The 13,999-nt window shown below is 39.8% G+C and overlaps 1 protein-coding gene and 1 non-coding gene across 2 annotated transcripts; one reads left to right on the top strand and one right to left on the bottom strand.

Annotated features, from left to right (window-relative positions):
* The first annotated feature begins 56 nt into the window (after positions 1-56).
* TRNAQ-CUG (transfer RNA glutamine (anticodon CUG)) lies at positions 57-128 on the top strand. Its single transcript has one exon. It is a non-coding gene; the product is annotated as a tRNA-Gln (tRNA).
* A 253-nt stretch (positions 129-381) lies between these two features.
* Positions 382-7,322, bottom strand: LOC103705357 (putative LRR receptor-like serine/threonine-protein kinase At2g16250). Its single transcript, XM_008789025.6, has 4 exons — positions 4,844-7,322; positions 3,611-3,739; positions 1,476-1,498; positions 382-1,364 (listed from the first exon to the last, which is right to left on the bottom strand). The coding sequence occupies exons 1-4, from the start codon at positions 6,769-6,771 to the stop codon at positions 808-810; spliced, it is 2,637 nt and encodes an 878-aa protein (XP_008787247.4). The 5' UTR covers positions 6,772-7,322; the 3' UTR covers positions 382-807.
* Positions 7,323-13,999: the final 6,677 nt, after the last annotated feature.

The raw sequence follows: 13,999 nt of genomic DNA, 5'->3' as shown, positions 1-13,999 counted from the left end.
TATATCTGTCATGTAAACTTATTTATATTAGAGATTATACGCCCCTTCTCACCACCGGTCCCATGGTCTAGTGGTTAGGACATTGGACTCTGAATCCAGTAACCCGAGTTCAAATCTCGGTGGGACCTTTTTCAACTTTTGCCCTTTTTCTGTTTCCGTGATACTTCACATTCATTTTTTTGATGGATTTTGCATGGTTACTGAAAGGGAAGGCTCCTACACTAATCGATCTCTCTTGTATAAAGATAGATTTTTTTTCTTATATTTTTATAAATGTTCACTTTTTTCATCTCAATTTAATCGGAAATAGAGAAGCACCATTTTGAGATGGATGGAGGATGGTCACTGAGAGAGAAGAGAAGGCTCATGCATTCATCAGTCTTCTGTAAAAATAGAAGATAGGGGAAAACTTTTGATTAAACGTCTCCATCACCAAATTGACATCACTCGTGAATGAAACAAATGAAGAATAAATTACACCAGAAAACATTGCAGCTCGTGCTTCACCTTGAAACAAACCAAACTGCGCATAATGAAACTACTTATATCTCTACACTTCGCTGCCATTGCTGATCATACAACCTCAAAACTCTGAATTGCTGAACAAGAGTGCTCTCTTCCTCCACCAAATGTGTTGGAAGTGCAAGCATTGCCCCATAATCCAATGAATTGCTCCATGCCTACTTCGAGGAAGTGCTCGGAGCAAGGACTATAGAACAAACACCCAATGGTGGCAGGCACTCGAACAACCAACCAGCCAGCCAATCAAATATTAACCAACACTTGATAAATCAGAAAACCTTCTATCTATTCATCGAACTCGCCTGCCAACCCTAATGGTTCAGGGAAGATATCCCTTGACGTCCTCCTGCATGAAAATGAGCGGTCTCCTCCACTCCCTTGAGACCTTGCTGTGGCTGAATATTTCAGACTAGTAAGGTCTGAGGAGCTGTTTCGCCAGCTTACAAACAAGGCATTGCGCCATGAACCGAGAGACGATGTAGTTCTAAGCCGAGCAGAATTGGAATGGCTCTCCTCCCTCACAACTTTTAGTGGGTTCTCGAGAGCTTTCAGAATGTACCTAGCAAGAGGTCGCTTGGAAGGTTTTGGGTCCAAGCAGGACTTTGCCACAATGGCCATTGCCCACACCTCCTCCAGGTGGTCTTCATCCACAACAAGGTTTGGGTCCATGATCTTGGTCACCAGCTCCTTCTCATATAAACTGATGTAAGACAGTGTGTGATCCAGCCAGTCATTCATGCCAGCACCGTCGGAACCACTGATGCCAAGCTTGCCAGTAACCAACTCCAAGAGCACCTTCCCAAAACAGCATACATCATAGGCACATGTTGCACCAGGAAAGCCTGAGTGTTTACCAGGAAGACAACAAAGTCAGCTATCCCTGGATGGGGCCAGAATAACAAGCATAAAAAATAAAAGAAGGATAATTAATTGAATTTTCAGCAAGCACCTACCAGAGATGCCTTGTTCAGATGGCCTGCACATTATGAAAAGAGAGAATATATTGTCAGAACATGAATGAAATCATTCTTAGTTTTTTAATAATCAATTCAAAATAAAAAATTTAAAGTCTTAAGCGATAAACTAACAAATGAATTTGGCTACCAGCAGATATAACAGCCACCTCTAAGGTGGTAGGTACTAAGTTCCAATACAACATTTCCATGCATCAGCATTTACATAAGAATAGATTGGACATATACTTTGAAATATTAAATAAATATTTTCCTACTCTGCTAACAGTAGTTTTTCAACTCTAGTGGCTTAGTCCTGAACTTCTAAGCATGAAAACCTCAAAATTTGAAACGTCGCTTATCCAAAAAATGAATGTCATAGTTTGCACATTTTGTGCAATCACAATTTTAAGTATCCTGAAGTGGAGCAAACCTTCAGCTTCCCCCTATTTCTTTTTGGTGAAAAACCTTCAATTTCCCTTTATAACTAGAAGTCTGCTTGAATATCAACATGAAATGGATCTGATGCGAGATTTGAGGATGTGTTATAAACTTTCACCAAAATTTCGGGTATCAAACCAACCTAATTATTCTTCCAACTTCCAAATTTAATGTCTTCTATATCAAAATAGGAAGTCGAGATCTTTTTTGTGGACATGATCTGTGGGATCTAGAGAATAAATTGTGCAAGCGGAGCATTAGAGTGCTCAGAAGATAGAATTGTGTTTCTCTTCAGTTTTATGTCAAAGGCTCTAGAAATGGGGCAAAATCCTGGAAAGCATAATCTTTTCTTCATGGAGAATTGTTTGGCCTTTACAAATTTTGCAGGGTCAAAAGCAACTAAGGAGAACAAAAGAGCATTGAAGTATTCAGAGGAATTATTTGATTCAAGTGTTACTAAGCCAACAAAAAGTTCATGATCTGAAAATAGTATCATATTAGTTTTCTATCATGACTGCCACTTGGCTTGCTATCAAGGTAAGTAAATCCAGTTGGTGTCTGCAAGATAAACATAAGAGACACATCCTCAGAAGCAGGGCCAAGGTAAGTAAATTTGGTTAATGCCTGCAATATGAACATAAGAGACACATCCTAAGCAGCAGGACTAGAGATTGACCACTGCATTTTCATGGGCTGGCAAGTTTTTGATTGCAAGGATTCACAAATAGTGTATAATGGGTATCTTACGCTAAAGAAATATTTAATCATATAAACTGCAATTAACAGTTCTTATCTGCCCCAAATCTTTAGCATTTTTCTGTTTTCCAATTTATTTGGGATCAGATTTTTCAGATTACATATTGCTAGGGGTTCCCATCCAAGCATAAACCCTTTGGGAAGTGACATTAGATTCCTTCTTAAAACTTTGATCAAAATATTATATGGCATCCCTCTTCTGTTTTCCAGATCAATCAAATTAGATGACCCTCTCCCAAACAGAGTGATCTCTGACTTATGCTGCATATATCTAAAACTTCACCACCTATCACAGTTTTGCCACATATCCACCAAGCCTTCCTCATCTCTTTAGTCTGTTGACTCATCTATTGCTTTAGGCCCTCCACAGTTTCCATCATTCTAATATAAAAGCTATAGCTGCATAGCTTGCCTTGGAAATTATGTTATATAATTTTAGTGCAAATTAGAGATCTACGAGTGCAGACAGACAGGCAGATGTGGTTCCATTTATGAATTATAATTTGTTGGACTCTTCATTCAACATCATATCCTTGCATCTGTTGTCCACACAGAAATCAAGCAAAAGTCATATGCACATCAACATTCCAGAAATGGGGTATCAAGATTGTTTCATAATATGCATATTTATTAATTTTATGTGATTAAAGGAACACTTAACAATGTGGAAATATCTATCAATCTAAAAATTAAAAGAATTAAACATTGAAAAATAATGAGATGGAGCAATGACTTTAAGAGTGTTGTCTGAGCATAAATAAAGACTCAAAAACATCGAACAAACAGCAAACTTATAATAGCAAAAATAAGGGGGATATAGGTTCAGAATTAAAAGATGGACCACGATAACTAAGGCCTGAATTGCCAAAACAACATAGGAACAGCCAACAAGCCAAGTGCTAGCCGTATCCTACCATAAACTGGAAATGGAAACTTACTGTGATGATCTCAACATGCTAGTGAAGACCTTCTGCTGGCCATCTCCTTGCTGAGTGCATACCTCGCTTAAACTTCCAAGTCGCACTTCATATTTATCATCGAGAAGGATACTGCTTGCTTGAACATCTCTGCAACCATAACTGAAAGATAAATGCCTGCACTGGCTACATGCGTGTGCATGTCTGTGTTTGGAAATATTAATAAATGGTATAATATAGCTCCTATTTTGCTGTTTGATTTTGATTCATCAAACTGAGGGAAAATAGGAGTGCTAGTGATCTCAAGGTATCTGTATTCACTACTGCTCTACATATGCTGCTAGCAAAATGGAGTTGTAGTCTTCTCTCCCGCTTGCGCACACTCTCTCTCAATATAGGGATAGTGGATCATGTATCCTTAGGTTGGTTTGAACTGGATCCAAATTTTTGATCTAGACTCAACATCTTAAATCATTTTCCCTTGAATTTATGCAAATTTGTTGTAGTTTTGCAAGTTACGAAAGTAACTGGCTTTTAAGAATTCTCTCCAGTTTTTAGACTTAATCAAATCCACAGGTCTAGACTCAAAGCACAAACAATTTTATCATATCCCATCACTGAAGGTTCTGAAAAGTTATAATAAGAGTCTAATGCACAAGGTAGTTACTTGGGCAACAGAGAATTTCAAACGTGGTACTCACAGAGACACGAAGCTGTATATTAAAATGCCGCTTTGTCTTACTATTTGTGCCTCAAAAATGAATTTGATTCCTAACTCTGCCTTTCATCAAAATTATTTTCATCACTTGGGAATTCTTGAAGGGCTGCTTCCGGGTCTTATGAACACAAACTACAAGCAAATAATGTGTATTTCCCTTCTCATCAACCAGTAAAAGGGTTCTAATTTCATGGCGGGCCCCCTGCTTGCCCAAAATTTTCTTGACCAGAAATTTAACACCACGTTATAGGGGGAAGACCTACTTTGATGGATCTACTTTGACCTATAAAGACGACCGTTTAAAGAAGAGATAGGGCTTGTGCTAAGTATTCAAGTAAATGGTGCATATTTAGAAGTTTAAGCAAGTACAACTCAACATATGAGATGATCAATTAAAAGAAGAGACTTCAGTAAAATAAGATCATCTCATAGCAACTTTGCTCAGGGTTGTCTGACATCTCTTCATGCAAGAATAAAGCAGTGGGAAAGAAAAATAAAGAGGAATGGAAGCAACATTTAAAGAAATCAAACTGTACCTATGAACCAGAGGTGGAGTACACTCATGATGAAGAAAACATAAGGCCTCGGCCACCCCTATTGCAATCTTCAACCTCTTTATCCAATCCAAAGGCTGTAGCCCCTCTTCTTCCCTCCCAGGTTTCCTATGCAAAGCACTAGACAGGTCCCCAATTGGCATATGCTTATATACAAGAAGCTTCTCATCCTCTTTCTCCAAACAGTGCCCAAGGAATGGGACCAATCTTGCATGCGAAACCCTGGCAAATAAATTCAACTCCATAACATATGCTTCCCTGTTCAAAGTCTGCGCGTCGATCTTCTTGATGACCACAGAAGCCCCATCCTCTAAAACACCATAGTATAGATCCCCTGAGTGCCCATGCTTGACAAGATTCAGGGGACTAAACTCCGACGTCGCCTGAAGCAACTGCTCATATGTGAAGGCATCCCCCACAGAAGACAACTCAACTGAGGCCCCGGAAGAGGGCGGCTCCTGTGCCACCCTTCCTGATGGAGCTACATTGGCAGTGACGCCCCTCCGTTCAGCAGAATGAACTCCTCTTCTGACCAAGAATAACACAAGAACTGAAACCAACATGAGGATAAATGCTAGCCCCCCAAGTACCCCTGCCAATATGTACCTCCAATTCCTATTTCCAGATGGAGATGAGGCCGGGGGCACAGTGCCGCCATCGAAAGCGATACCTCTTTCCATGTAGAACTTCTCACATTCAGCTGTGCTCCTCTGATTTGAAGCATTTTGGAAGCAATTCATCGCAAGAGAGGCATTCGTGCTCGATGCTGTTCCTTCAAAATAATTATACGAAAGGTCGACAAATTTGAATCTTTGGAAAAGAATTTCGAATCCAGAAGAGATTGATCCGTAATAAAGATTGTTTGAGAGATTGAACAATCCGTCTCTGGCATTGGCATTGACAGGCACGTGGTTGGGAAATTCGCCGGTGAGGTTATTGGAGGAGACATCAAGAAGCTCCAAAACTGGCAGTAGAGACCACAGTGAATCCGGAAGAGCGCCGGAGAAGTTGTTGCGCCTCAGTACGACGGACCGGAGTCGAGAGGCGCCGGAGAAGAGGCTCTCCGGCAAAGAACCCAAGAGGGAATTGAAGCTGAGATCGAGAGAGACGAGGAAAGAGAGATTACCGAGCTGCGGCGGAACCGATCCGGTGAGGCTATTGTTGGAGAGGATCAGGGTTTTGAGGTTCGAAAGCGACCCGAGAGCCGGTGGGATTTCGCCGGCGAGGTGGTTGGAGGAGAGGTCGAGGTGGGAGAGGTTGGCGAGGGCGGCGAGCGCCGCCGGGACGGAGCCGGTGAGGACGTTGCGGGAGAGGTCGAGGTGGGTGAGGCGCCGAAGGCCGCCGAGGGTTGGCGGGATGTCGCCGGTGAGGGCGTTCCCGGCGAGGGAGAGCACGGAGAGGCCGGCGGCGCCGCCAAGGGAGTAGGGGATGGCGCCGAAGACGGCGGCGGAGCGGAGGTCGAGGGCGGCGAGGGAGGGCGGGAGGCGGGTGCCGAACCAGTCGGGGATGGGGCCGGAGAGGCGGAAGCCGGAGGCATTAAAAGAGACGAGGCTAGTGAGATTCTGGAGGCCGTCGACAGCGAACCGGGGGTTGCGCCGGGCGACCCGGGTCCGTCGGAGGCCAGAGATGTTAAGTGAAAAGACCCGGCCGGACCGGCAGCGGACGCCGGTCCACGCGGAGCAAGGGTCGGCCCGGCGCGGCCAGTCCCGGGCGCGGAGGCCGAGCGAGGAGCGTAAGCTATAAAGCGCGCCCAGCTCGACAGCAGAACTCAATGGCTGACACCGAGCCAAACCGACACGTTGCAAGACGAAGAGAAGGGAGAAGAGAATGACCATCAGAGAAGGAGACCTCATTGGAGTACATGGTGATTTGGAGCTCATTCGTTGGTCACTTCTGCTTGCTGCCGGCATTGGAAGGTGCGTGTCTACTAAATTCCCAAGACCTTAGCGGTCATGTTCGTGTTTATTTTGGGAACAGGGTTAGCGGGCTGAATTAAAACAGGGGATATTAATGGCTAAAGGGAAGACTCAACTGCCACTCTGCCCACGTCTTTAACGGTCCTTTCTTTAATTTCTCGCCGGAGGCGAGTCGGGACCAGCCGGGAAACTACTGACTGCGTTCTATTTCTTTATGTGAGGGGAAAGAGGGGGGGGGGGGGGGGGGGGGGAGGGGTTGACCCACGGAAAAAGCGGGAGGGACAGGTAGAAGAAGAGACCTCGCTGTGGACTGTTTTATTTAATATGGAGGAGCTCTCCTTCTCTCCGTCTCTCTAATTGGCCGTGTGCAAACGTTGAGGGCATTAATGGAGGGTTTTCGTAGAGGAGGGGGAATGGTTATGGGAGAGAGTGATTCGAAGGAGACTGCGGAGGTTGTTTTCGATGGTAGGACAGAGGGAAGTTTCTTCCTCGGTTCTTCCTGTCTCCACGTAACTATGGTTTTGCCCTCCCTAGAATCAAGAAGACGAGGGAAGAGTGGCGGGCTGGGTAATTAAGCGCAAGGCGTGGGTTTTGATGAAAAATTATACTTTATATTTTATAAAAATATAAAATATATTATACATATTTTAAATTTCAAAATCTACTCCATGTAATAGTTAAATTGGAAATTTTAAAATGTAATTTCTAAATAAAAATTGAATTATTAAAAAAATAAAAAAAAATATAACCTACATAGCTTTTGTTTATTTATTTATTTTGTGTTAAGACGGATATATTATACCTTACAGATATAGATATAGCCAAAAAATAATAATAATAATAATAATAGATTCCAGAGCGTACCCATGAATCTTCAGTTGGCTTATATTTTTCAATGCAAAATGGAATGCGAGGAATGCACGAGTCTACATGCGAATTATATTTGGCACGTGCCAGTTTAGAAGTTATTTTTGGGTGTATTGGGACAACGGTACGGTGTCTCGGTGCACGGTGTGCTGTTCTTGGTGCATAAACGAAGTGAGGAAAGGAATGCCAGGATGGCGATCGAAAGGGAGTTAAATTGGGTGGGCCTGACTGCAGCCATGCGGTCCAAAGGGTCCACAGGACTTGATCCGCAACCTATGCAATGTGCATGGCAGAACACCAACATTTTACATGTACCAATAAGCTATAGTGAATTCATAATGCTTCACAAGGTAGGTAATGGATGAGATAATAGGTGGTAGTGGAGTATATATTGATAATAAAATTTGAATTTCATGTGAATCTCCAAATATATAAGAAACGAATAAATTTTAATGGGATTGGGACTTGCGGCTCTAAACTGCAACCTAATGTCCCAACAAGATCACCGAATAAACTTTAGGGATAGCAACAGGACAAGATGGGATTGGCAGAGTTAAACAGAACAAATTAGATCAGAAGTAAATATTCGGATCGAATTTGAGGTAGGCTTTACTATTACTTGTACCAACAGCGAGTACCTACGCTGAATTCACCGCAGGTCGGATAAAATCTACCCAATTAGAATCGGGTCAAATACCTCTAATAAACTGTTGAGATACTTGCGGGGTGTATGGTTCCATAAAAAATGAAAAGTGGAAACCACATGCATTGTAATAAGATTAAGATAGAAGACCATTTTTTCACTATTTTGTCGTAACGCCCCTACAACCCAAGTTGCAGGAAAGTATTCTTTTGAGACAATCTATATCTTTGACGTGGTCCAAAGTTAAAAATAGATTCTCAGATATCAAATCTTTATGTTTTTTTCCTACAGCTAGCCAGGCTTGTGGACAATATGCACTCATTCCCATGCCGTTTGGCGTCTTTTGAACGTTCAACAACATGGTTAAAAAAGTCTCACAGCAAGTGGGAGTCTGATTGCATGCATCCGTGTGTTTGCTTTGCACCTCTGATTTTTCCCTGGCCAACCATTACCTGAGCACCTGTAAATGCCCTTTATATCCACAAAGGAGAAGATATCCTCTTCTCACCTCCAATTAGTTCATGAAACTCAGATGAAAGATTGCTGTCAGTTTTGTTTGCTGCTTACAAATTGGTCGGTCTAAGAGAGTTATGATGATGTACACAATTCAGTGTGACCATGTCGGTCCGATATCATCGAACATCGAGCGGCCGGCGTCCCTTTCATCCTCATCCCGAACGAAATTTAAAGCTTGTAGGATCAAATCAAGGAACCCTAGTTTTGTGGCTACACACAACTAATGGTCAAATGTGGATCTATCCATCAGCCAAGAGTGGTTCGCATGAAGTTTCATTGAGCCTTCAATAATTTGGAATTGACCAGGTAACCAAATACAGTCATCGAGTGGGGCGGCGCAGCCGTTTGCTTGTGCTGCCAGGAAATCAAAAAGTCAGGAGCCAGTCGTTTTCTTAATGTGAAAGAATAGGCCGTTGAGTTTTACTAGATGAGGATGAGGTGCAGACTTAAAGCCCTGGCAGAAAAATTTCAATCCATGAATCAGTCTGACAGCATGGAAGAAGTTGAGAGGAACCTTAAGGTGTTGTTCAATGGATTCCATATTTCCAATCATTTTGCTGCTTGTGTCCTCCCCAATGTTTCATTGGTTTAGTTCTATGAGCAGACTGGACTAAGCTTGGACTGGAGTTTTAGTAGAGAATAATTGGCCTTAGGTGGATGGGAACAGTTTAGCTGCTACAAATTAGTAGACTGGCTGAATGTTTCCTGGAAGTTGCTCAGTCCTCACTACATGGGGCCATGTATATAAGATATGTGGAGGACTAATCTGCTCACCATGGTCAGCACAATGACTTGGGCACCTAGGATATAAACTACTTCATTGATGGTGATAGGAGTGCTATTTTTGCTAAGATGAAAATAATTTACTTGATTCATTCATGGGCGACAATCATAAATCAAATTGAAACAATTATCAAATCGGAACCAACGGCATGCAAGTGTGCATGATTTTTGTCCGCTTTCGTCTTAATGAATCACTCATGCACGTATATATCTTGCTAGTTACCACATAAGCATTAAGAAAAGTAGATGACTAATTGCATCCACCTGCAAGAAATGTGCCCAAATTAATATGCTAATCACTCATAGATCTTTGTGAGTCATGTCATAACACTAGTAGGGACACGTAGGAAGGGACACTAGTAGCCATGATAGGGCCTTATCTAAGCTCGCCAAGCCTAGCATCCAAATTTGACTAAATTGTTAAGGTAGAATAACTCTTAAGCAAAGCTGGAAAAGAATTTCTCTTGCGAGAAATCCAACATGTTTTCTTTTTTTCTTTTTTTTGAAAAAACGACGGAGAAGGGGCATGATGTACTTATTGTTACTAAAAGGAGACCAACAACCATATAGCTATTACAAGTATGTAAAGAAAAAAATTGATCGTGAGTATGTTATGGTGTATAGCAGTGTGAACGGTGATGTGTACATACATTAGTTTGTAATAGCATATTTTGCAGAGTGTATCATCGTGAACTGCGTCATGTATGAGTATCAATTATAGTATATATCAGCTTCATTGTACTATAGAAAATAAGTGAGAACTAGGAGTGCAAATGAGGCAACTTGCTTGAGCTCGAATCAAGTCCAAATTCGACTCAACTATTATCAAGTTTGAGTCGAGTTCGAGTAGCAAAATACTTGGCTTGAAAACTTACAAACTTAATTAAGTATATATTTATAATAATATTATATTTTATTTATAATATATATTAGTAATTTAATATTTTAAAATATAATATTATGTTATATTTTGTTTTAACCATATTGTTTAATTATGATCAAGGCTCGAGTTCGAGTTATATGACTTGGTTGATATTCGAGTCGACTCAATCCCAAGTATTGCTCTTTTTTTTTTTTTTTTTTTTTTGTTGTTCGAGTCGAATTTGAGCTAAGGTTGGTTTAATTACACCTCTAGTGTGAACTTTATCCGTACATTGTTGACCCCCTATAGGGAAGTCCACGGGACATGTAACAATCACGTCAATAGTATTAAGGCTACTTTTATGATAGGGTAGTTGTAAGCCAGTGGTCAAAAGACGAGTATGAAAAGATTTCTCTCTCCCAAGCGCCCATTGAACTTAAGTTCCTCTCTCTTTCCCGTATAGATTGCTTTAAGGAAAAGTCTCCATACAATATGGGACTAAACTTGTGTGAAAGGCAAAGAGGGACACAGTATTCTCTCATAAAGCCTCCGAAGACTTTGAAAATTCTTGAATCTTCCCATGAAAACTTTGGAGGGAAATTTAGGCAAATAATATGCAACACTTGCTTGGAAGATTGTGTAGAGAAGAGAATGCACAATCTCAAGAATTTGGGTCAGCATGAATGTCCATTTCAGTTAGAATATGAACAAGTGAAAAAGTTGGGTTAAAGTTAGTGATGAAAGACTCCCCTCATTCCTCCCCATGCTCACTTTTCCTCCTCTTTGCTTGGAGAATTCTATCAAACAACATAGAAAAACAAGGAAAAAGAAGGTTGCTATTCATGATCCAGTCCACCAGTACCTTTAAATCCCCTTCCAGCCAAACAGGACAAGAGAAATGATTGCCAAATTTAAGCCTTCCAAAGCCGCCATTAATTCCAGACATGGACCAGAAGAAAGAGTTAACGTTTTCCAACATCAATAACTCTTACCGTCTTAACATAATGAATCCTTGCCACAAGACAAATTGCAGCTTAATTCTTTCCTGTTATAAAGACGCCATCAAAATTGGTTTTTGGTGCTGAAACAGGGCCTTTGTTTTGGCAATCATGTCCACTAACAGAAAAGCTGCAAAATATGCTTAAAGACTAGTTCGTGACTTCCAATCCATCATAGCCGTAAGAAAGATTGCTTTTGTCAGCATTTATGTATGAATGCTGTGGGAAGGATGCAAGTACTCAGCCATGGAGGGCCCTATTATGCCTCAATTTATCTTATTTTGAGCCAATTACAAGCCACCCTTGTTGAAAACTTCGCATATAATTCACCAAATGTAGCCAATTTGCGTATTATTAAGACAAAATATAATTAAAAAAACATGAAAATGTATGAGGATTTTCGTTTTTAGTAGAGAAGATAAACCGTACATATCTGGTATGAATACATCGATCCAATAAAGAAAATAAAATATTTCGAAACTGAATTGGAAATGTGGAGATATTCTCCCAAACTATATCCCCAAGGTGATTAGCTACAAAGGCTACCACTTAATCTGCCGCACTGTTCATCTTCCGGTACACATGTAAGTTTATTGGATGAAAGCTCCGTTTGATAGAGTTATCGGCAGTAGAGCTTTCAGAAGTAGAGCTTTTAGAAATAGAGCTTTTTGAAGTAGAGTTTTTATAAAAAGCTATTTACTGTTTGAAAACTATATTTCTAAAGTGCTGTGGAATTTTATTATGTGTTTGGTAAACAAACTGAGAAAGTACTTTTGGTATAACAAAATAATCATAAAAGATATTGCATAATATTATACAACAGAACATAATAAAATATAATATATATTAATACATAAATATATAATATAATATAATATTACTATAATGTAATATAATATTATTATAATATAGTAATATAATATTGTATACTATGATATAATAATATAACATAATTTGATATTATATAACATAACATATCAATGTATTATGATATAATGTAATATAATATTATATTTATAGTATAATATAATAATAAAGCTATAAAATATTATAATTATTATCATATATATTAATAATTTATTAATATAATATTTTTAGGAACTTATTTTTGGGTTTCTTGTTTTCTTTGTAGGGACTCCTGCAAATTTTTCTAATATAAAGGAACATTTCTTATAATTATAATATTTTATTATGGATAGTTTGGTCCCAAAAGAAAAACTTTTATAAATCAAAATAGCTTTCCAACACATGCTAAAAGTGTTTTTTCCAAAAAAGCTCCATGTTGGTTCTAAAAGAAAAAATTTTGAAGTTTCTTTCAAACAGCTATTTTAACTTTTTGACAAAGCTAAAACAACTTTCTGATTTTTTTATCAAACACCTTTATTCTATCCAAAAGTACTTTTGGAGGATAAGAAAGTACTTTTTAGCTTACCAAAAACTTTGCCAAACAGGGCCAAAGTCATTAGCCATCCTCCTAATATTCAATAGAAGAGGATGAACCTTGGTATTGAGGTAGGGATTCCTCACCTATCCATCCAACTACAGTAGCGGAATCCCCCACCATGCGACAATGACCTTGCATGCCGTATCTCTTCCCATGAGTTTACCTTCATAGGCAAAAGAGAAAAGAAGGCCTTCGTACTAAAATTGACTTTGAGGATGACTTTGACAAAATTCTTTTGGACTTGCTCCTCATCTCCCTACAAAATGTAGGCTTCGAGCCTAGATTGATTGGCTGGATCTCTTCTATTTCCGCTTCGGCTAAGAGCAATAGGATAGCTCATAAAAGTTGGCTCAGTCAAGGCAACCTAATTGGTATATGACAATTTGAGTAGAACCCTTAACTTGGCAGGCTCCAAAGAGTTGATCTCTGGGAGTCAGAAGGTTCCAATATGCTGAAGGTATTATTCATTTAAGTTAATATCAACTTACAAATTCTTTCAACCTGCCATTGGGACTTGATGTCAATTTTTCTAAGAAAACTTTGGTTTATATAGAACCTAATGCAACTAAAAGAAATTCAGCTTGCACAACTAGAGGGAACTGGTAGCCCTCAACTGCAAGTTTGACTTTTGTTTGGCAAGTTGGAAAGTATAGATGATCTCTTTCGGGGGCAGCATGATGCATTACGATCACCTACCATGGCAATAAACAACCTTATGGAAAATGCATTACGATCACATTCATTTTACAACATAATTCCCACAATTCTTCCTTCAATTTGATTTACTTTTTCTTGATGACTTTGGTTTTGTTGGATTATGATTTTAAAAGAGTTCAGAAGTATGTTTTGATTTTTCTGGAATTGTGACATCAGTAAAACTGGGATGGTTTTAAAGCTACGTAATATTTAAATTTATCGATTAACATTTGCTGGCAAGTGACCAAGTCTCTCGGTCGCACTAAAAGTTTGGGTCGACAACGCAGTGCCAATCGCAACTTACTTATGGATTTTGGGCTTAAATTTAGTTTCCACTCTGATGGGCTTCACTTGATATTCTACAACGACTTTTTCATGGATTTTGGGCGCCGCATCCAAGTATCCAACCTCTC

This window comes from Phoenix dactylifera, chromosome 9 (assembly GCF_051530095.1).
Source record: "Phoenix dactylifera cultivar Ajwa chromosome 9, Ajwa_hap1_PhDact_Kaust_v1.1, whole genome shotgun sequence".
In the NCBI taxonomy this organism is placed as follows: domain Eukaryota; kingdom Viridiplantae; phylum Streptophyta; class Magnoliopsida; order Arecales; family Arecaceae; genus Phoenix; species Phoenix dactylifera.
The sequence above is the reverse complement of the archived record's forward strand: the minus strand, read 5'-3'. Positions and strand labels throughout refer to the sequence as shown.

Bases quoted from the DNA above. Each gene is read 5' to 3' on its own strand.
- LOC103705357 (XM_008789025.6), bottom strand. From the start codon at position 6,771: ATGCCGGCAGCAAGCAGAAGTGACCAACGAATGAGCTCCAAATCACCA. The intron at 3,740-4,843 runs GTACAGTTTGAT...TTATGGTTGCAG, and splicing joins ACTCCACCTCTGGTTCATAG to AGATGTTCAAGCAAGCAGTA. The intron at 1,499-3,610 runs GTAAGTTTCCAT...CATAATGTGCAG, and splicing joins AGCATGTTGAGATCATCACA to GCCATCTGAACAAGGCATCT.